Source organism: Rhinolophus sinicus, linkage group LG17 (assembly GCF_036562045.2).
Source record: "Rhinolophus sinicus isolate RSC01 linkage group LG17, ASM3656204v1, whole genome shotgun sequence".
Lineage (NCBI taxonomy): Eukaryota > Metazoa > Chordata > Mammalia > Chiroptera > Rhinolophidae > Rhinolophus > Rhinolophus sinicus.
Window position 1 is genome coordinate 19,008,117 of NC_133766.1, and position 23,812 is coordinate 19,031,928.

The 23,812-nt window shown below is 44.3% G+C and overlaps 1 protein-coding gene across 1 annotated transcript; it reads right to left on the reverse strand.

Moving 5' to 3' along the window:
* Positions 1–1,706: 1,706 nt before the first annotated feature.
* Positions 1,707–23,446, reverse strand: UTP25 (UTP25 small subunit processome component). The gene is made up of 12 exons (XM_019714495.2): positions 23,234–23,446; positions 22,437–22,476; positions 21,591–21,843; positions 19,709–19,882; positions 17,825–17,913; positions 16,276–16,686; positions 14,356–14,575; positions 12,266–12,468; positions 10,962–11,144; positions 10,722–10,834; positions 9,708–9,953; positions 1,707–2,297 (listed from the first exon to the last, which is right to left on the reverse strand). The coding sequence occupies exons 1-12, from the start codon at positions 23,338–23,340 to the stop codon at positions 2,054–2,056; spliced, it is 2,283 nt and encodes a 760-aa protein (XP_019570054.2). The 5' UTR covers positions 23,341–23,446; the 3' UTR covers positions 1,707–2,053.
* Positions 23,447–23,812: the final 366 nt, after the last annotated feature.

Here is a 23,812-nt window from a genome sequence, read left to right on the forward strand (position 1 = left end):
TTTTTTTATAAGCAATTTTAAGTGTGCCCAAGTATAAGAAAACCTGTATGAACTAAGGGTTGTTTCCTTGAGGACAGTGGGAGCCACGTATCTCACCATCTGAGGGAGGAGTTACAGACCGATATGAGAGGGGGAAAAACAGAAGCAACCCTGTGGTGTCAGACCGGAATTGGAGGTATGGTGTGAATTCATGGTTTTCAATATTTGGATACAAAAATAAAGTTAGATGTTGTGTGCACGTGTGTGTGTGTGTACATGCACACACATGCTAATATTCCCAGCTCTGGCTGCTGAGACGGCCTGGGACCAGTGGCTCCACAGTAGCATTGAGCATGCCTTGCACTCAAATCTTAGCTTTAAAATAACTTTCCACTAAAGCAAGCAGGGCTGGAGTAGGGAATATACAACACAAACTTGGAATATCTTATGGTGTCAGAAAATGGAGAAATGCCCACGTATAAGAAGGCACATTTCAAAAAGACACAGGAAGCAGCTTGAAGATGCTCCCACTGGCCATATCTGAGCCCATTTGAGCATCTAAAGAAATAAATAATAACAGTAATGATTTATAACCACTGAACAGAAGATGAAACTACGAGTCCATACTGATAAAAAGTAATCAATAAATGGGGAAAGAGTAATTCTACAGTGGAAACGCCTGGCAAACACCACCTTAAACAAGTAGTCAGCCAGCGTCATCAGTGATGGGACAAGTGGAAATCACGCGCTGTCTGACGAGAGGCAATGAGGACACGCTTCACTTCTGTGCTGCTCCTGCTAAAGATGCACAAACTAAACCTAATCACAAGAAAACATCCAAAATAACTGCCTGTAATCTTCAAAAGCATCAAGGTTAAGAGAGCTGATGAAAAATTCCAGAATAAAGGACACTACAGAGACATGAGAGCTAAAAGCAGTAATTCTGAAGCTATAGCTATAAAGGTTATTACTGCGACATCTGGCAAAAACTAAGAGGAGGCCTTAAAAAAAAAAAGTGCAAGTTCCTTGTCATTTTATATTATATGACTTAAAAAATGACTAGTAATGATGAAGACAGTGATGCTGAAAATGGATATTTCAATATCGAGAGTTTCACAAAATTATTTCTTGAAACAGAGTTGTTATTTTATGTAACAATTTTTTTTTTTTTAAAGATTTTATTTGGGAAGGGGAACAGGACTTTATTGGGGAACAGTGTGTACACTTCCAGGACTTTTTTCCAAGTCAAGTTGTTGTCCTTTCAGTCTTAGTTGTGGAGGGTGCAGCTCAGCTCCAGGTCCAGTTGCCCTTGCTAGTTGCAGGGGGCGCAGCCAACCATCTCTTGCGGGAGTCGAACCGGCAACCTTGTGGTTGAGAGCCCACTGGCCCATGTGGGAATCGAACCGGCAGCCTTTGGAGTTAGGAGCATGGAGCTCCAACCGCCTGAGCCACCGGGTCGGCCTATGTAACAATTTTAAGTGTATATTTTAACTAAAACATTTACCATGAGTTAAAAAAAAAGATCAGTGAATAAATACACTCTTCCAGGTTGAATTAAAATAGAATATGTACAATTTTAAAAAGTTTGGCTGGGGAAAAATAACAGTTCTATAAAACCTGCATGATCCAAAATTATGATTTCAGCAGCCAGAAGTATTCCAATTTCTCATAAGCAGTTCGCAAGCAATGACATGTATGCCTTACTTTAAGAAAGTGTGAAACAGAAATAGACGAATCTGAAAGGATTTACCAACTGTGATAAAGTAGAGATAAAATCACAATAAAAGAACGTATGGCTTACAAAAAGATTCACAAGTAGAAGTTTCCATCTATCAACTTCGCAGAATCCCACTAGCTCCCTCGGGACCTCCGAAAGATGGGAGTTACCAAAATGTGGTTTACATTGAACTTTTCAGGGACTTACGACCTGAAAAGAAAGAAGTATCAGAAATAATGCTGCCTGGTGCTCCTTCCTTTAGGTCCTTCATTGTAGCAGTGATCAGAACTGGGCCCATGTGGCACAGAATCAGGCATTACGTATCACGCCAAGTACCGTTTCCTGCTCACCAAATTCTCATCTTTCTCCAGTAATGAAGAGGTGGACGTTCTTCTTGGACTGTAGCATCTGCGCAGCGCGCTCCACACCAACCACGGCAGCCAATCTCTGGGCATCATACTTGCAGTAGAGGACAGTGCAGGTCCAGGCAGCTTCCTCTCCTCTGGTCGTGGCTCTCAGCATGTTACACACTTCACTGTAGAAGTGCGGATATGTCGGCAGTTCATAGAAAATCAGGTTCCTGATACCTTTTATTGTATACCTGTTACAGGGGCAAAGAGAGGCGACGTCCACTTGAGAAAATGTTTGGAAAAGCTACCCAAGAGATGTACAGGGGCACAGCCTGCTCTCGCTGCTTCATGCTCAAGGAAGATGATAATGGCACAAGTAACAGACCAAAGATTATTCTCCTTTGAGCTGGAAGGGCTTGTTTTTGTGACAACATATTTGCATTCCTAGTGTCTGACTTGAGATAATGATAAAATAAATTTGCATTTCTTGAGCCTACTCTGGGTAGACTGAGGTAGGGTGGAGAAGAATAGACTAAGGATTAGAAGTCTTCACAGGAAACTTAAAAAGCAGGCACTTGACAATTTAACGTTCTCTTTAATATAATCAGGCAAAACAGAATGATCTGTAATGGAGATGAGGTCAGAGCCAGTACATAAAATAAACTGCATAAACTATAAATGTATTGCCATTAGTCTTTTCTTGTCACTCTACAGACATGTTCACTCCATGGCAGATGTCCCAAGTTCATTCATTTACAAAATCCTGCCTGAGGACCCATTAGGCATTATGGGAAAGCAATTAGTTTCAGCAGCTTATGCACTTCTTTCCCTGCTGCACAGTGCTACATGGTGTGAGTGTGTATGGGGCGGGGGGAGACCTTGGGACTCAATGGCTCTGATCAAGGTCAATCGTTCCCTCTGGGGTCCCATAACAAAAGATTTTATATGTTGACGAGGTTCTGATTTTTAATTTTAGACTCTCCTACACTGCTGACGTTGTTAGGGCCCCTTGGGAATTCTATTTTATTCACAGAGGATAAGCTTGCCTTGCTTTTTTATCCCATCTCATCCTGATCTCTCTGGAGACCCTCTTCTTCCAACTGTAACTGTAATCCATTCCTGGGCTCACCTTTCAACATCACCTTTCCATAAAGAAAGAATTCTAATGAACTTTAATGAGCTGTTCTACCTTCCTACTTGTAAAAAAAACGAAAACATTGAGTTCCACTTCTGCTGATATGTGGAACGCTCTAGAGAACATTGCTCCCACTGACAGGAAAAGGCTAGATAATGTACAAAGCATTCCTTTTCTTCAGCCTAGACAGCTGATGTCATAAGGCAACGGGTGGACTGATTCAACGGGATGCTCGTGTATGTTTCATCACTGGTTCTCAGTGGAGAAGGGAGGGCGCAGATTTGAAGCATCTGCCAATTTCTGTGGTGTAAATACTCCCCATGTCCAATTTCACGCTACCGATGTCACGTTGCTGAACCTGGAGTTGTGAAGAGACACGCAACCAGATCTCAAGAGGCAGGATGAGCAGCCTGAGTCCAGCACTGACTGAATCCACAGTGACACGCCCTCTGGAGAGCGGACACGTGAACCACTTCACTTCCGGCAGAGCGCAGGAGGAAGACGGCAGCTGCCAGGAAAGTGGGTGGGAAGAAAACAGCTACACTTAAAATTCAGAGGGCAAGAGTGGGCTGTGTGACAGTTCAGTACCCCTGAGATTCCTGGCCACTCCCTCAGTTCACATTCCCTCCTGAGCTCTTTTCCACAGGTCTCCACTGGGAGCCCTGGAGAAAGACTGGGGGGAGGACAGAAGAGCTGAGAGACCCCACTGGTGATGCAGACGTGAACCCTCACTCACTTCCCAGACCATCTGTTATAGGAAGCAAAAGCCTGAAGGCAATGAAAGAGGGGCAAAGGTCAACTGTGGGGGTGGGGAGAGAAGGTGAAGCAAAAGTCATCCCCCTAAGGGAGGGGCAGTAAACCCCCCATCCTCATCACTCCCCTCCACAATTTACACCCAGTAAAAAGCAACAGCCTGTCCCAGGGGAAAGAACACAAAATCCGGTCAGTCCCGGATGCTGCACTGACATAAGCAGAGTTCGGCCAGCGCCGGGGGAAGCAGCAGGATCTCCTTCCCAAGATCCCTCACAGATACAAGACAGAGTTTGACTGCCATGGGGGGTGGTGCAGGAACCCTGAGACAGTCCTACCTCCAAATCCCAGAATGAACAGGGCCTGCCAAAAACGGAGCTGGGCCAGAAGCAGCCCCAGCCCACGTCTAGCCTTGCCAGATGTGACAAGCAGGAGCAGCCTGCCGCTGAGGGGGCAGAAGTGAGGTGAGAGGCCCTCCTCAGGCACTGGGGTGAAAGCTGAGAGCTCAGGACACTGAGAAAACACCCTCCAGCACTCTGGGCCCCATGCTGAGCGACTGCCTGCTGGAGGAATTTGAAGTCTGTGGTGCATGGGAGGCAGTAACTATACTAACAACCAAATCCTGACTACTGTGTTTCCCCAAAAATAAGACCTAGCCAGACCATCAGCTCTAATGCGTCTTTTGGAGCAAAAATTTATATAAGACCCGATATTATTTGAATATAATACAAGACAATACAATTATTATAATAATAATTCAAATTATTATTTGAATATAATACATAATACAATACAATGTAATTATTTGAATATAATTACAAGACATTAATTTTTGCTCTAAAAGACGCATTAGAGCTGATGGTCTGGCTAGGTCTTATTTTTAGGGAAACATGGTAGATTCCCAACTCCCACACTAGTGGCCTGACAAAAGAGGTGTACCCGAAATAAGTACTACTTACCTCAGCCTCTAGGTTCAATTGACAATTACAAAAAAAAAACACCATCAAAAGATATTAAAACAATGCAATATCATTTTGACTATTAGTCACTGGCAACAAGTGGGATTTTGCAGAAATAGGCCAGTGAAGTATAAACGTACGTGTGTGTGTGTGTGTGTGTGTGTGTATTTGGGGTGGGGGAGGGAGAGAAGGGGAGGATGGAAGGGAGCAAATAAGTGGCAATGTACAGCAAATTTTTAATTGTGTACAGCTTTTGAACTAACAAGTTTTCCTTTCCAAATTTATCCTAAGGAAAACTAGGCAACTATGCCATCAACTACACATATGGATCATTACTGTATATATATTAGGTTGGTGCAAAAGTAATTATGGTTTTTGCAATTATTTTTAACCTTTTAAACCACAATTACTTTTGCAACAACCTAATAATAGCAGAAAACAGGAAAAAAAATCTATAGCCTATTAAAAGGAAAGTGGGTTAATTATATATCCATACAATGTAATGCTGTGAAACCATTAAAAGGATTCATTACACACCCTATAGATTACTTACCTACACAGCTAATGGAGAGCAGACCCACCTTGCCCAAGTGGTTACATTTAGCATCACCAAAAATGGCATAAACTGATACTATGTGCCTCTCGATGACATGCGGTGGGAAGCACAAAATACACTCTATGTAGAATTCTTATCAAAAAATGTTTAATCTAAATCAGTGGTCCCCAAACTTGGCCGGCATGTTGAATCACCTGTTTGCTGTTTAAATACACACTACGCTTGGTCCCCATCCCCAGGCGCTGTGATTCAACTGGTGCTGGGGTACGACTGGGGCATTCGGATTTTTTAAAGGAATCACCCTCCAAGGGAATTCTAATATATAGCAAAGTTTGGGCACCACTCATTTAAATACGAAAACATGTGGGGCACTCTACCAGAAACTGGCTTGGACTCTTCGAAAAATGCCAATGTCATGAAAAAGAAAAAAAGCAATAGAATCATTTTAGATCATGCCATCTTGGCACTACTGACATTTTAGACCAGGTAAGTTGTGGTGCCATCCTGTGCACTGCGGGGTGTTTAGCAGCATCCAGGCCTCCACCAAACAGAACCACCAGACCCCTAGAATAACCCTCCAGTTGTGACAAGCAGAGATGTTTCCAGATATTGCCAAATGTCCTTTAGGGAGCACAACTGCCCCTGCTGAAGAACTAAGACTAAAGAAACATGTTAACCAAATACAATGTCTGACCCTTACCTGAGTCGTGGGTTGGGATGGGGATATAACGCTCATTCTAGGGACAACTAGGAAAATTTGAATAGTCTGTATATTAGGTATTATTGTAGCAACGTCAAGTGGTATGATAACGGAATTGTGTTTAGATAGAAGAATGTTGTTTTTAGAAGCTCCATGCTTGTTGGGGACGGTCACTGAGAAGACGTGACCACTGAGAAGGTCTGGCCCCACGCTGAACCGGGGCAATCAGACCCCGCCCCACTTCCCTGGGCTTTCGAATGTGTGCTCCACTTGCCTTTCCGGCTCCAAGAAGCTGCACCAAGGATACAGCCCTGAGATAGAAACATGGTGTTAAGACTGTCTGGACTGGATACGTGACTGACCCCAGTTATATAAACTTTTATCCACTTTTTAAGATTCTGACAGATGAATGTGGAAAACCACTCACCTTGTGGCTACCCAAACAAGTCTTGTACGTTAAGTTCTCTTACTTATTAAACCTGCCACCTGCCATCCTGCCTTTTTCTTCAGTCTTTCTCCTCCAAGTATGGGGAAGGGGGGGCAATCTCAGATTACACCTGGGAAGGTGCCGGCCAGGGTTTTGATGCTGAAAGATTTAGGGGTTAAGTGTCATGACGCCTCCTGTAATTTATTTTCAAATGGTTCAGGGAGAAAAAAATAAGAGATATGAGAAAATAGAGATGAGAGACAGGGGGCATGGGTGTGTGCTAATGTGGCAAAATGCTAATGGCGGCTGGTGAAGTCCAAGTGAAAGGACTTACAGATGTTCACTGTAATAGTCTTACAATTTCTTTTGAAATGAAATCTTACCAAATAAAAAGTTGGGGAGAGGGAGGATGGATGAGAACTATATCCTACCCATGATTTATAAATAGATATCTCAAAATGTTTACATATTTAAATGTTTTTTCAATGAGCACATAAAACATTTAAGATAAAAGGAAAAAAATCCCAATGTATATAGTGTGATACCAACTTTGGTATGTTTAAAACAATGCCTCTGTGTGTGTGTGTGTGTGTGTGTGTGTGTGCGCGCGCGCACACGCACTCCTGCATATGTGCATGTGCACATATTTTTCACATAAAAAAGATAGGAAAGAGATACACTAAAATAGGTATTTGTTTATATCAAGGCAGTGAGATTATAGGTGATTCCATTTCTTTTTTTTAACCTAAATTTTCCAAGTTTGCTACAATAATTGTGAAATACTCTTATAATCGAGTATTTATAAAACAACAAACCCAACTCCAATAAATGTTGTATTTATAAAACAGATCTCTCAGTCCCAGTTCACCCATAAGAGAGAATAGACATCTCCTGGAAACAGAATGTGACAAGGGCCTCTTCAGAGGGGCACTTAGGGCCAACTGTCCCCCTTCCCCTGTCCTCCTCCTCCTTTGTATAGACTTTGGGACTTGAGTGATGCCTACAAATGTGGCCTAAACCCCTCCGGGTTGAGAATCCTTCCGCTGTGGTAACGCACTGATAATGCTCAGGGAAAGATCTGTGAACCTTCCGGCCCTCTGGAGGGCCTTCATGAGCAACTGCCCATCCAATTCTAAGATTCCACTGGCTTCATCTGCCCCAAAGAAAACAAATCTTCAGGATGCAAATGTTTGCTAGTTCACATATAAACTGCAGTATGTCTTACACTGCCTACTTCCACAGAGAACGTCAATACAGAATTTCAGAGCTGGATACTAAAGTTTAAAACACGTGTACTTTTCCCAAGGTCAAATAAAAAATCAAATCACAAAGGCACTGCAAATCAAAATACCCATCATCACCTTGGTGATCGCTGAAGCAGAACATTCTGGAGTTGGGAACCCTGAGATAATTGGCAGTTGCAGAACTCTGAAGCACATTATTCCCATTCATCTTCAACACTGGACACACCTATGAACCTGGTCCAGGGCATAAAGCAAACGGCACACGCCAGGTTTGTCTTGATAATGACTGACACAGTTTGGTGTAAGTCAGGCAAAAACGGTTTGGTAAACAGATGAACACTGTGAGACAGGAGCGCTGCCCTGCCTACTTAGAGAAAGGGCTTCTTTCTCATAAGCAGGCCATCAGACCCGCTCCTTAAAAAGCTGCTTTTTGAGAGCAGTCCCCATCCCAGCTTAATTCACACTCGCCAAGACAATCACCCTGGGAAGTGTTCCAATCTATCCACTTCACCTCACTGAAAGGGCCTGCTTCCATTCGTCAAGCTGATAGAAAACTAAGGGCTCTTAAGACCTGCTGAGTACAAACGCCCCCAAAATACGGCTCTCCAACAGGAATGAAAACAGCAACTTACTGGAGCAAAGCCAATGATGATGCCAACAGGCAGGGATTCATTAACAAACACTCTCTGGCCAAACAGCCCTGTCTGGCTGCTGAGCATGGAGCCCAGGAAACACAATGGTAGTCATTTCTCAACTCTGCGCACAGATCACCTAGTCAGCAGAACATCCAAAGAGCGTGTCATGTTCATGGCAGCCCGCTCGGCCCCACAGGCTGCTGGTTACTCCCTCCCCATCTTGGCAACAAGCACATGTCCGGGGAGCATCATCCTAGTATCAGCACAGACTACAAGGCAACGCAATGTCAGAAGGCATCATCTAACCCCCTGCTGGCGACTTCCGGCTGATACGCTAGGGATGCTCTGTGAAAACATGCCCCGCGTTAGTACACATGATTGAGAGTTAATCACCAGCAAAGTCAGAACTTAAGTTCACTGGACATTATTGTGAATCAATAAGGAAGAAGTAACAGGACGCAATTTCCATCTCTCCAGGTGAGGGTGCAAAAGGGCTTTTTCATTTGGCAGCAGACAACTAGCAAAACAATAAAATACCTGAGCTCTGGGGGCACAAGGGGCTGCAACTACCACACATAGAAAGAGAAGGCTCAATATTACCAACACACTAATTAGAACTAAAAAAAAAAAAAAAAAAAAATGTTAATCCAACTAATTTTGTCAAAGTCACATGGTAGGGAAGCTACACAAATGCCAAAACCCTTAAACAGTCAACTGTAAGTCCCTCACATTTTGCCTCCTGAAAATATCTGGGGGCCCTTTAGTCCTGGTTCTTCTCGGTGAGGAAGTAAGTTCACGCCTACTTCAGGACACACCGGAACTTTCTGAACACTGACACTGCTCAGCTGCCATCTCCACAGACGACGCAGCCCCAATATTGTCTGTGCCTCTACTATAGGTCTCTGCCCTTCTTGTATTCACTTGTGTTGTCTCTGTCAAGAGTTGTGCAACTGTCATCTCTCCTGAGGTGCGTGACCACAGCTACAGAAGGCCCCAAGTATGGACCCTCTCAGGTCTATACACAGGTTAGCTGTAGTGCCTCATTTGTTCCCACAGCCTTTTCCAACAACGCCCATTTGAGAGGAAACCAACCAACCAAGAGTCTGTCCGGCCCCCAAACTGGCTTCTCTGCAGGAGGCAGAGAGAGGGAAGACCTTATAACACTGCAAAGCCTACCACGCGCTCAGAAGCAGGCCGTGATTTGCTCTGCATTTCCTCCTCAGCGACATCACCCAAAAACCTGGCACTACTTTACCTTTTGTAGAAATGGAAGCGCTCGGTGAGGAGCAAAAACTGCTTCTCTCCTTGGAAGAAAAACTGTCTGGCCCTGGAGACAGCAGACTTCTGCGTGTACTCGCAGATGTGTGTGAAGTTCAGATCCTCCTTCTTGAAGTAATTTCGGAGACGCACAAAGTCAAAATAGGAGGGGACATAGACGAGCGTGTGAGACATGACTGCGTCACGATACTGAGGCAAAATCTTGTTCACGAAGAAGTTAAACCTGATTTGGGCAGAAGGGTAAAGTCAGTGGTCTAGAGTGGAGCCCGTCGTGTCCCTACTGTGGTCCTGTGACCCTGGGCAGGTCACAATCTCCCTCTAGCTCCCCAAAGAGGCCAATATGGTTTACCTCATTGCAAAGAGATTACTACATAGGAATAAAACTTGACAAGCACATTAAAAAATAAGTTCTAACATCATTCCTCATAAAGAGTAGATGTAATGCCAGTTATCTCAGAAAATTATTCCAGGAAGTATCTAACCACCTCACTCATTCATTCAGTCTGTCCTCAGCCAGTCTGTCAACAAATAATTGCTGAACGTCTCCTATATGCTAAGCACCATTCTGCTACCATGGGTCCCCTGACAAAACACAATGAGACAGGAGGAAAATATAGAGAAAATTAGAAAAACAGTTCTTGCCCTAAAGGGCTTACAATTAAGTTGTTGACATGGGACGCTTTGCAGCATTAAGCAGCATAGTATAATTTAAAAATGCCATCGTCTAGAGAGAAGGACCCCTGATTTATAGGGGTCACTAACTAGCTAACCCTTCCACTAACTAGCTATGAGAACTACACGAAGGACAATTTCGCTCTGGGCTTCAGTTTCCTCTGTCCTCTGTCAATGGCATAATCGGGCTCAATGATCTCATCTCACTTGGTAAATGGTGATCAATAAAACCAGCACGGAATCCAGTTCTAAGTGTGTATGAAAGTCCAATCCTTCTCTGTGGCCCCACGTGTCTGATGGGCCCAGGGAGGGTGGGTACCTGGCATCAATCACCGAAGCTAGGTTTTCAGCTTCCATCCTCTGGAAGACATGTGGGAGCTGCACCAGCACATGACTGATGGAACCTGTCATCGGGACGTTCCTCACGGCCACCTGCCAGGAGCCAACGAGCGCGTCAGGCGGCGAGCCATCACCATTGCTGACCCCATGCTCTCTCCTTCCACCTCTCCACCCAGCAGCACACACGCTTCCTGGACACCCAGAACGGAGCAGCGCGCACCTGGCCCTGCACATTGACGCAGTGCTTGTTGAACACGGAGTTGAGCTGAGCATCCTGCAGGGCCCCGAACAGCAGCGTCTGGCGATAGAACTTGGACCAATTATTGAGGCTCCACATCCGCACTCGGGAAAAGTCCACCCCGTGTGAGTCCAGGGGCAGCAGGTTCATGTGGTTCATCAAATGCTTGGGGCAGAAATGACACGACCATCAGTGTTTATTGAGCATTTACCTGTCGGGCGCTGCTGAGCACTTTACAAGTCTGTCACCTTATGGGTAAAGGATGTGCTATCATTTCCCAAATCACAACAAGAAAACGGAGGCTCAGATGAGCGAGTGGCTTGGCCATAGTCAGGTGAACACCCACAACGAGACGATAAGCTAACACTGGCCACCTCTTGGACCTTTCGGAGAGGATCAAAATGGTACCTACAGAAATGTTCCTTTAAGAGGCACTCCTGAAATGCCACCCTGGTCACTCTCGGGGCTACTCAGGCCCACACTTGGACAAGGGAAATGACATGGAAAACAGCTGCTGTCCTTCAATGACCTGGTTCTTGAAACATTCGGAGGCTCCCAGAGCCACCAACCTGCACTTTCTATTTTACTGTATTTTCACCTCATAATATATACTGAAGGGTAACAAGTGCTACAAATCTATTCCCACCTTGTAACTTGAACTCCCCTTTATTTGTCCCAAACTTCCTGCAAGCCCTTAGGTTGTAGGAAATGTAAGTTCTTATATGCCTTAAAAAAACATAGTTGTGATGGGATTGTTCCATAGCACAGGTTTTTAATATTAAAACTGACAACACTGCAGAGTATGTGGAGAGAGAGAAAACAATTACAGCATAAATTACAGTATGGGGATAAGACATCCTACATTTCTCTGCAAAACAAGATCACTCATTAAGAAATCATGAGCAATGTTTTCCCATCTCTACTGAAGACCAAACAAGAAAGAATGAGCATAAACTGCCGGAGGAATTATGTCAGGTAAAGACATTCCTCGCAGAGAGGATTTTCAACCACCCAACTATACTACAGTGGTCTATTAGAAGAAGTGACCTTTCAAGGGAAGAAATCTTTTCTAGAGATTTGAAAATATTGACAAGAATTTTTCTCTTTGGATTGTTTATGGACCAATCTGTAGGTGGAAGAGGAACAAAATTTTCCATTTTCAAATTGGAAACCATGGACTATTTCCCCGTTTCAAACTAACTGAGTTTGAATCTGGACTTAAATAACCCTGCAGGCCTTAACCCCCTGAGCTTCTTGCCCCTCCCAACGAGGATGAGCAGCGTTACCAGCACGTGCTCCCAGTTCTGCATCAGGTAAATGTCAGCTTGATCAATGATGAGGAGCTCAACAGAAGACAAGAAGTCAAAATCTCTCTTCTTCTCTCCTTCCGCCCCAATGATGGTCCTCAAGCCCAGAGGGGAGGCAATGAGGATGTCCGAGGAGTAAAAGGGGGCATAGAGTCGGATGCTTCTCTGAAGTATCGCCACTCCTACGCAAGACAGCCACGTACACATCAGTTTAGCCATCGCTACCCAGCCATTAGCTGCCACCCACTCAAAGCACCCCCGTCCTAGTACCTTCCACATCTCCCCCATTAGCACGTAACCATGCTCAACCGGCTTTAATTATTAAAATCACCATCATCATCCCTCCCTTCCACCTGGGTCCCGTCTCTTCCTTGCCTTCACGGTCAAACTTCTCTACTTGGAAATCTCCCACTCACTCCTCAATGCACCACCATCTGGCCTCTGATGCTCAGGACTCCACTGAAACTGCACTTGCTCAGGTCGCCAAGAGCTCTCGACTACCAATGGCACTTAGTGTTCCTCGTCACGACAGCACTCTGAACACACCCTCCTGGAAATGTTCTGTTCCTCACTGGTGGTTTCCATGACGTCAATGCCTATTACTTCCTCTTCTACCACTGCCTTATCGATCTTTCCAGACCCAAATATCTCTTCCACAAACCTCTAGATTCACCCCCAAGTTCTACTTACACTCTACGTAGCGCTTTGGGTAAATTTACTCAATAAACATGGTTTTAATATCGCCTTCGCACAAATCTGTATTTCCCACTTCTCTTTCCTGAGCTCAAGACTGAGGTATCAGCAACTTTCTAGACACCTGCACATGTTTAAAACTGGACATCAACTCTCGTCCCCTTGCACCTTGCAGCCTTGCTACAGCCCGTGTGAGTCTCGGGTCAAGGCCGGCTTATTCACTGAGGCCTCTGCACACACACTTTCTTGTCTGAAACCTTTCCCTCCACTCTAACCACTCCCCTTTGTAAATGGCTAAATCCCACTCAGGTTTCAACTTACCGTGTACCACCGAAAATAAGACCTAGCCAGACCATCAGCTTTAATGCGTCTTTTGGAGCAAAAATTAATAAGACCGGGTCTTACATTATATAAGACCCGGTATTATATTATTATAATTATAAATATTATGTTATTATATTATATTATATTACATTATACCCGGTCTTATATTAAAGTAAGACCAGGTCTTATATTAATTTTTGCTCCAAAGGACGCGTTAGAGCTGATGGTCCGGCTGGGTCTTATTTTCGGGGAAACACGGTAGTGCAGACAGCACCTCCCCCAGGAGGCCTCCTCTACCCACCCTGTGCCCGTTCAGTACAGCGATTGCTTTAAGTGCTCCCAGAACACCCACTGCGTCCTCGGATCATAACTCTTCTCATTCTGTACTGTCTGTTTCCCCACTAGGCTGGACTCACTAAAGAGCAGAAATTATAACTTTTGTGCCTGTATTCCCAGGTTCTTAACAGTGCCTGGCACGCAGAGCTGCTTAATAAATGCTTGGGGAATGAGCATATTTGACTAATGAACTTTTCCAACGACTTTATCAATGTACAACCAGTCAAGTACACGGGAGCTGAATGAGACAAGCAAAAACATGGAAAGTCACATGGGCATCAGTAGGCCCCGAGTGGCGATGATTCAGGCGTAGGCACTGTACATGGCAGGCAGGTGGGAACTCTACCACTGCATATAGACACTCAGATTATTCAGCCTCCCCACACTGACCCCCTCGGCCCATCACTTCCAGCTCCCCCAAGAATTCCTGTAACATGGACTATGCGCTACCAGCCATGGGTGAGCAGAGACATTTCTGTTATTAATGGGGATGTGCCTTTACACATGCCTGCAGGGACACTGCACCCCAGTAGCCAAGGGTCCAGCCTACTGGCCACGGCAGGACGCTCTCCCCTGGCAGACCAGATGTCTCCCAGCATGTTGGTCCTGTTAGGAGACTGAGACAACGCCTAATTCCAGGCTTCTAGCCTCCAGCTGCCACGTGAACCTCACCCCTCAGCTCCCTCCGGGTCTCAGCTCTCACAGGAAGGAATTACCGATCCTGAAGTGGTCATCGATATTGCCCACAAACACGGCTTCGTAATCCTCAGGCCTCTTCAGGTTGGGGGGTCTCTCCTCAGGATCCGAGCCATACTCTCCGTTAAACCTCTTTTTGTTGCTCACGATTATTTTCTTCTTGCTGTCGCCCTCAAGGAGGCTGATGAAGAGCTGTACCACCCGCAAAGCAGCTTCCCGGAACGGCACCACTATTAGCACCTGGAAGAAACGATGGGCAGCCTCCGTGGGGACCGGGACGGAAGCGCAGCTCGCGGGGAGCCTGCTAAAGAGCCCTCTGCCCAGCCGCGGCCCCCAGCCAGGGACCGTGTCACCCACTTCGCACAGCCCCTGGCTCAGTCCTGGGAGCTGAGCATACGCACAGCACCACGTCCTGTGGGCTTTAGTCACATAGCAGTTCCACGGGAGGCGATTCTCAGGCAGAATTTGGAAACACCTTTTAGCTAAGTGAATACCTTTAACAGAGGTGTCCACTAGCAAACACCCAGGGTATAAACACATAAGTTCTTTGAGGGTAAGGAATGTGGCTCATTTGTATCTCCTACAGGAGACCCAAGGAACAAATATATGCTGAATAAATACTGAATTAGATGTAAGGAGTAGAGAACAAGCAAAGCTGGAAGGAAAAGGACTAAGGCATCACTACTTTTCTAGTACATTTTCTAGTACATTCTGTAGCGCATTTTTCAGAAAAGATGATAAAGCATTTCTGAAATAAGATCATATTTTAATGGGAAATATAGGACTTGGTTTTCCGAACATTTCCTTAAATGCTTAAAGTTACAACTCTTGGGGGGGGGGGCAGAAGATGCTTAATAAATGATTAATTTTTAGCTACTCTTTTATAAACAATACAATCAGTGGAAATAACCCGTCAGATCACGCAATTCACCATTCTAAATGTGCTTCCTGGGTAATCTGTCTCTTACTCTTTTTTGTAATTCTAAATGGAAACAGCTAATCTTACAATCCTGATGTTCAAGACTCTGAGGTAGTTTCCCAAAGAGGCAACCAGCACAGCCAGAGGGAGGCGGTAATGCAGCTCGGTGCAGTGCAGGGTCGACGGACCAGAGAGAAAAGGGCCAAGTTACTGTCCCAGCCGTGACCCTAAGTAAGTGTCCAGGCTTTGGTTTCCTGTCATCAAACAAAGGGGTTGGACTAAGAAACCTCTAAACACCACATCAGTGTTAAAACCGGAGAATCCTATTAAGCTCAATGAGAACAATCTAAAAAGATGGGGCTTCTTCAATATGGAGAGACGTGGGCTGAGGGGAGGAGGGACCTGGCTCCGTAACATCATGAAAAGTGTAGACAGAATGAAAAGACACTTTCTATCAAAGCCCTAAACCCACTGGAGCTTATGAGACTAAATCGATGGGCTTTCAGCAGCAACAACTATACAATGGAAAAATAGGGGTTTTTCTTTTCCAAGGGTCACATATTTGTGTGGCTTAGTGAAGAGAATCCTTGGTTCTAGTCCCATCTCTGCTACTCTTCTCCTGGTTCTCTCTAGCAAGGCCCCCTACAAATCTAGGTCTCGGGCTAGAGCTGTAACGTAAAGGGATTGGATAAAAGGCTCATTAAGGTCGCACCCAGCTCTGACAACCACAAAGAAGAGATTTGTAATGGAGTGTTATGTACATTCAGGGTCTATCTTTAAAGAGAATGATTATGGAGGTACCTCCTACTCGCAAGTTTCCAGTTAGAGCCACTGCTGGAAAGTCACTGCGCCGTCTGCAGCGTGCCTCTGGCAGCGCCTGGCTCATCCAGTGTGTTCACTCTTGGACTCATTCGTCACTCTAATCATTAAACACCTGAGCCCCTGCTAGGTGCCAGGCCCCTACGTGGCAGTGGCTCGCAGCCGAACTTCTTGAGGGCAAAGTTCTCCTGCTGCCACTCACCTTGGGCCTCGTTAGCCCTTGGTCCCTGAAGTCATCGTCGTCTCCCACGCCAAGTTTCTGGCTCCGGCGTCGGCTGTTGTTGCCAAGCACCTGGGCGTTGGCCTTGAGGACGTGATTCAGGGCGTGCAGGCAGTACACGTGGCGGATCTCCTCGCCGTTCTGCAGGGCGGTCCTTTCTGGGTAGAACAAGTCCCGATACGAATTCATAATCAGGAAGAGCTCTTTCTGAAGGGGTGTGAAGGGGCTACTCGATTTGTGGAGACCAGAGAGGAACTGGCTGTTGGTCTTGGTCCAGGTGGTTTCCAAAGGCTTCTGGAGATGAAGTGACTTTAAATCAATGTCCTTTGGGGGTTTAAATGTTTCCAACTTCTGAAACTTAGATGAAAAGACAAGCTGGCCCAGGATGGGCCACTAAGGGAGAGACAGATCAACAGCTAAGTTAGAAATGAATTATAGTACCTTATATTATAATTCACACAGTACTTCATAATGTACCACAGTACTTCAAATTACCTCTCGTGATTTGTAGGTCATCTCATTGAATCCTCATAATAACCCTACAAGATAGACACTATACTGCTCTTCTTACAGTTTAGGAAATACTGAGGTTTAAAGAGGATTCCAACTTCTTCAAACACTTTTGAAATGACAAAATTACAGACATAGAAAACAGATTAATGGTTATCAAGAACTAGGAATGGGAGAGGGAGATGGCTGTGCTTATTGAAGGGCGAGGGGAAACAAGGAATCTTAATGGAGCTGGAAATGTTCCATGTCATGACCACGGTGGTGGATGGGGAACCTACACATGTGATAAAACAGTATAAACACATACAACGGAGTAGGAGCAGAACCGGGGTAAATGTGAGTAAGACAGATAGGTTTGTCAATGTCAATTTCCTGGCTGTGATACTGTGTTACAGTTTTGCAAGATGTTGACCATTCGGGAAAACCGGGCAAAGGGCATAACGGACATCCTTGTATTATTTCTTACAACTGCATGTATAATTATCTCAATAAAAATTTCAATTAAAAAAGTACGGTCAACTCTCATAAATAGCATCAGTTGGTGAAAAACAAAAAACCAAAGCAAAAACTGCTCCATATCTGAGTAATTTACTTGTATTTACCGACATCTGCTATTTCAAACAAATGAACAGCAGCTGTAGCTACAGTCTTACTGAACACTTTCTATGTATCAGTCAGTGCATTATTTTGAGGTCGGCATTACTCTTCCCCTCTAACAGATGAGAACAGTGAAGATCAAAACGGTAGATTAACTTGCCTTAGGTCATGTTAACAGTCCCTTGCAGATACTGGTTTACCCCCTGGAGTACTGTCTCCAAAACACTCTTACCTTTCCTGGCTCCCAAGCCCCAGCTTCCCAGTGCCTTTCCTAATCACACCTGTGCCTTCCTGTGTCCTGCTCCCCCATCAAGCCATCACCACAGGTACATACCCTGCATTTGGGGAGGCTGCTAAGACCCAAGACCACTGCTTTACTTAGAGCTTTTCTCCTTTGTGACTGGGATGACCCAGCAACACTTACTTTTAGCTGGCAGGTCTTTTGGGGATTTGTGGCAATAGACTGAATTTCTTTTTCTTTCAGTTCTTTGTTCACGTGTTGTAGAAATGGATCTAATTCAGAAACAAAGACTGTCAGAACACTTGGAGGAAATGGCAGGCATTTTTTGGTCTTCCTCTGTGACTCACATGCTGTTTTTCACGAATGTTAACTCATACTTTTTCCCATCTACTTTCCCCATCCTCTCTCCCAGTCCAGAGCTTGAAAGCTTCTGACAGGTTCCCTTTTCTAAAGCATTTCTCTAATCACATTACTCCCCAGCTCAAAAAACTTTTGAAGAAATTTCTCAGTCTGAATTTGGGGCACTACAGGATGTATGCCTCCAAGCTGCCTCTTCCACGTAATTTTTGAATTATGAATATATGGTCCTCAAGTTCTTCTGCCCCTGTGCTTTCCTGCCTTCATTAAACATTCTATCCTGTCCTTCACCTCATTTTTGTTTATACATAGTTCAGTATTACTCCCTGACTCACAATAAATAATGATTTGCCAGGAGCCTAACGTGTCAGGCATAGTGCAGGTTCCACTACAAGGCCATCCCTGGTCCCCTGTAGACAGCCCCCCACCCTACCCCCATCACCAACCCCAACACACATATGTGCATGCCTTATCTATTCTACTAGACTGTGAGATCCCTGAGGGCAGGTTCCACGTCTGATTCGTTGTACACTGCAGTACACAGAGAAATGCTCAATACGCAACTGAGTTGAGCAAATGATCTAAATGGTAGCACCTTCACTCAGGTTTTTATCTTCCGTGCTCTGAGCTGGCCACCCAACCTTTTCTTCCATTCCCCTCATTTAGAAGCAAAGTTAAATGACCCACTCAAGGCTCCAAAAGGTAAAACTTCAAATGCAACGCACCTTGTAACGAAATATCTAAGATAAAAGTGAACAATAGAACATAAGAATTCTAGGTGCTAATATATTTGCTCAGGCAAAGCAACCAGAGATATTTTAGGCTAGTCAAGCTTCCTAATGTTTCCTCCAGGTTTTTAAGTTTTGACAGTTGAGAATGGGGTTTGTGCCTACATTCTACCTCTGCTTCTCCCTCTCTGGCATAATAACCACCAGAACCAAATGAGCCAAATTAAAATTTCAGCTTCATTAATGATATAGTTGGGTTGAAGACCAGCACTGGGACCAAAACAGGGAGTTAGGAAACAGAATGACACACCTCACTTGCCCACCAGGCTAAGAAATTGCAGGCTAAGAAATTGGTCCTGAGAGAAAGACAATAGAGACCTGTCCCAGCCTACAATACAGAGGTCTTGTCCAAGTGATGCCACTTAGACTAGAGGCACGGCCAAGAGGCCAAGAGAGACTGGGGAGAAAGAGTGGAGCTTTTTGGCTCCTAAGGAGCTCCACGGTAATGAGGACCAACCAGATTAGCCACCCTGGGTCTCACAAATCTTGAAAATTATTGTTCCAACAAAAAAGAGCAAGTGAAGGGTAGAGAGAAAAGTTCAAAGTATTTCTCCGCTTTCTTTCCTACTTGGGAAGAAAAACCGAAGTCTTCCTCTGACCCCGATTGTGAAAATGTGAGGCCTGGGGTATTGGCCTCCCCTGCTACCCTTCTGGAAGGGTATTTAAACATACCCTTCTTAAACTGTTTATTTTTCTAAACATCACCGCCCCTCGCCCTCCCTACCGTCCCTCCCCTATACTGCCTAACCACTGAAAAGCACAAAATACCTTTGAGAAGTATTCTTCTCAGCACTCAATCTAGCTGCTAAAGTATCTGTTTTTATTGTTGCTCATTCCAATGACAGGAGATTTAACATGTTATTAGCCTACAACACCATACTGAACACTTGGTGAATTCAAACAACACATACTGTGCTCTGACCTTGTGATGCTTTTGGAGAACAATTGCCTCTACTTTCCTCTTCCAGAAAATTGGTTTCCAAGCTGAAGAGTGACTCATGTTTTGCATCTGTAAACTCCTCAGGATATTCTTGTTGTGATGTGCCAGGTGGCTCGTCCCCATCTTTTCCCTCAGGGTCGGCAGGTAAGATCCTATCTCCAATTTTGAGAAACAGTTTGTAAAATTATTTACTCATAAATATAATTATACTTCTGTTGACACATAAAATCTAATTCCTTTGCCTATATCAACACTGATGTTCATTGCCATTATTTACTTTTAAGCAAATTCAGGTAGAAAACAAATTTCAAAATTAAGCTTGTTTATTGACCCAGTTCCATTTCTAGGAATTATTCTAAGATAACTAAACAAAGTACACTAAGACAGTGCATGTAAGATGCTCAAAGCATCACTGATCATAAGAAATAACTGGGAAAAATGATTTCATCATATTCTATCAATGGGGTAATTAAATTACAAAGTATCACTTACAATGAAATACTATGTAATTAAGATGTGTGAATCCATAGTTAAACACATGGAAAAATGTCCATGGTGTATTATTAAAGAAAAAAAGTAACAGAAATGTATGAGACCATTATTCACATACACACAAATATATATACATACTTGTACTGGCACATGTATCTATAAAAAAGTAGTCTGGAAGGTTATATAGAATGTTAAGGTGTTTATCTCTAAGTGGTGGGGAAATAGATTAACTATATTACCTTCTTAAATTTCTACAGTAAACACGTATTACTTTTATAATTTAAAAAAAAAAAGCAACCTTCCTTTTGAAAAAACAAAAACAAAACAAAAAAATCCCTAAGTCTGAGGCAATGAATTTTTATCCTAGTAAAACTAATAAAATACTAGGAACGGTGTGTGACACCTTCAAGTATAGAAAAAATATGCAGTAAAGAAAATAGGCATTAAGACAGTGAGATATAGTCACCTAGATATATTCAGACAATGAAATACTACTCCAGCAATAAAACGTAATGAATTCATAATACATGAACAACATGGGTGAATCATGAGGAGTCAAAGAAGCCAGACGCAAAAGGGTACGTACTGTATGCTTCCAATTTTATGAATTTCTAGAACAGGCAAAACTAATCTATAGTGAAAGAAAGCAGGTCAGTGGTTGTCCAATGTCAGGGGTGGGAAATTGGCTGTAAAAGGACAAGAAGGAACTTTCTGGAGGCATGAGAGATATTCTGTATCTTGATCGTGACAGTAATAATACAGACGTATACATTTGTCAAAAATCATTGAGTTATTTACTTTAAATGGTACACTTTATTGTATGTAAATCACACCTCAATAATGGTGATTTTAAAGTTAAAGAAAAAAGTCACCTAGAAGTCTGAGTGAGGAAGTTCCTTTAAGTTTTCAATCCCAGCTCTTCTCTGAAGCCTTCCCTCGGCGTCATGCGACCACTCGGCATCTCTTCAATGCTTTTTATCTAGCTGTTCCATAAAAATCTGCTACTTGACAACTTTTGTATATTTGTATCTACTTTCCATTAAACTTGGCTTCTCTTAAGGGATGAACAGTAGTCTCTCTAATAAACTGAGACCATCACAAAAACAGAATTATGGTTTCGTTCCTCCGAATCAGGAAAACTTTAACTAGGATTGATGAAGTCCTGGAAATCCTAAGCAAAAATGTCGTTTCTCTGGTGAGAAGGTTCTATGTTTTCATCAGATTCTCAAAGACATCACTGAAGCCAACAAGGTTAGGAATCTCTCTTTGGCTCCATGTGCTGTCACCCAACTCACAGTACAGGGCAGTGTGCCCACGGGGCAACCTGTCAATGGTCCTGGCACAGAGCATGAACCCACGCTAAGATACTTACTCTCCCGCAGTTCAGTGGACTCTGCCGCTGCTTCTTCCTCCACACTGACCTCACTGTCACCATCTTCATCGTTCATTTCTGCCTCCTCTACAGCACTTTCTTCTTCCTCCTCCTCTTCTTCCTCCTCCTCTTCCTCCTCCTCCTCTTCCTCGGAAACAGTCTTTAATGTGGCCAGTAGTTTGTGGTACCCCGAAACTTGTTCTGGTTCACTCTCTGCTTCACTTTCAGAACTTGAAGTATCTGAACTCTCTGACTAAAAGGATAACGGGGAGTTTAAAAACCACATGATATTGCTCTCATTGCTACCCTATGACTATTATCAGGCCAATCACTCATGTAACATTCAGACTTTCCTGTATAAAAATTAGCTCTTCTGCAAACACGCAATCCTATCTATTCGGCCAAGCCCAGCACCAAGTTTATTTAAAATAGCTAATCTAGCTAAGACCCTAGAAGCTCTTCATTTCTGAACTGCTAATGTCCCCCTGTGGGAAGAAAGCTGACATAGAGCTTTAGGCTATAAGGAGACCAAATCTGTCAGGCACTTGGCCCATTTAAAGGAGCAACAGGAAAATTACAATACAACCAAGTACTGCAGGCTGGTAAGCCTCTGGAACAGGATCTAATAGATTGATCTCTTGGGGCAGTTTCAAAATCCGGTTACTGCTGTAACTATCACAACAGCATTGTAAGACACCTGCATTCAAAATGAAGCAATATTACTAAAATAACAGCTTACATCTAAAATCAAAAAAGAGTGGAAATACAGCCAAACTTTATTATTATATATAATCTTAAAAGTAACAACCCAAAACCAACTATTATAAAGAAGGAATAAAGCTTTACCAGTTGACACATCTGTGGTTTTGTTTCCTTTCTGGAAACCCTGAAAAGAAACAGGTAATGTTAAACTCAAACTACAAGTATGTAGCAATTAGGAAAAAGCCTAATGATACAACGTTAGGGGAAAACCCCAGAATATACCATTATAAACACATTATAACTACAGTTTACATAACTATGGTCATGTAAAAACTACACACGCGCTGGGGCAAGGATTGTAAGAGTAGAAACAACTTTATAATAACTGACAAATGAAAAGTTTCCCGAGGTCACATGACAAATACAAGAGTCACCCAACAAGTGGCTCTCATCCAAAAGATGGCTAAATTTGGCAAATAAAAGACCTCGGGTTCACCTTTTCTAGCAAATTTCTTAACGAGACAACCCCCCTAATGCACTGATAAAACGGCCCAAAGTGGCGGTGCGAGCACCACCATCACCCCTGAGAGGCTGGAAACGCACAGCGACCGACACAGCAGTTTCCTCACTGCACCTGGAACCTGGATAGATCAGGGGTGTCGGAGGCGCCCGCAAACAATTCTTTAAAAACACACAAAAAACCAAAACAACCTAGAAAATCTATGACCATACACTCCAGCCCACACCCAGCGGGCGCGCGGTCCAGCATCAAGCTCCGGGCTCCACGCGCGAAGCACCCGTTCTCAGGCGCGACGCCGCCAGCATCCTCCCCGGCACCGACCGGGCCAGACCCTGGGCACCGCGGACGCCGGGGAACCGTGGGCTCCCACTGGGAAAAGCCGCGGCAGCTCTGGCCCCAGTCATGCCCCCCCCCCCCGTACCTGTCGTAGAAGGGATGCTCCTCGCCGAAATCCCGAAGATGCTTCTTCTGCTTTTTCGTCAGGGTGCTGAGCAGCTGGCTCTGGCTCCGGCTCCCGCGTTTGCCCATAGCGACAAGTCAAGTTTGTCTGATTGCAAACGCCGCGTTTCCCACCAGGAAGTTGTCTCGCCAACCCACTCGCGTGGGCTCGCCGGAAGCGCTTTGCGGCACAAGCGGGTTGCCGGAAAGCAGACCCGCTTTACGTCGCGCTTGTACGACAAGTGCTGGCACTTCCTGGTCTCGCTTCCGCCCCCTAGCGAGGCTCCTTGGAAACACAGGCGCACATACTGACGTCTTTGTTCTTTGAGTCCTAGGTCGTTGGCAGGTGGTTGGGGCCTGCGAGGGGTGGGTAATGGGGGGCGTGCTTTGTGATTCCGCTTTGGCTGTGGGGTTCAGCCTGTGTAAACATGCAATAGCCGAGATGGTTGAAGGCAGTGATTATACCATAATAAAAATACCAACCAGTATTTCAAGGGGCCGGCACATCTGACTTCATCCTCACCGACACTACACAAATAGGTCATTTTAATAAGCCTGATAG

Bases quoted from the DNA above. Each gene is read 5' to 3' on its own strand.
- UTP25 (XM_019714495.2), bottom strand. From the start codon at position 23,340: ATGGGCAAACGCGGGAGCCGGAGCCAGAGCCAGCTGCTCAGCACCCTG. The intron at 21,844-22,436 runs GTAAAGCTTTAT...TTATCCTTTTAG, and splicing joins AACCACAGATGTGTCAACTG to TCAGAGAGTTCAGATACTTC. The intron at 14,576-16,275 runs GTGAGTGGCAGC...CGTTTCTTCCAG, and splicing joins AAGGGCTAACGAGGCCCAAG to GTGCTAATAGTGGTGCCGTT.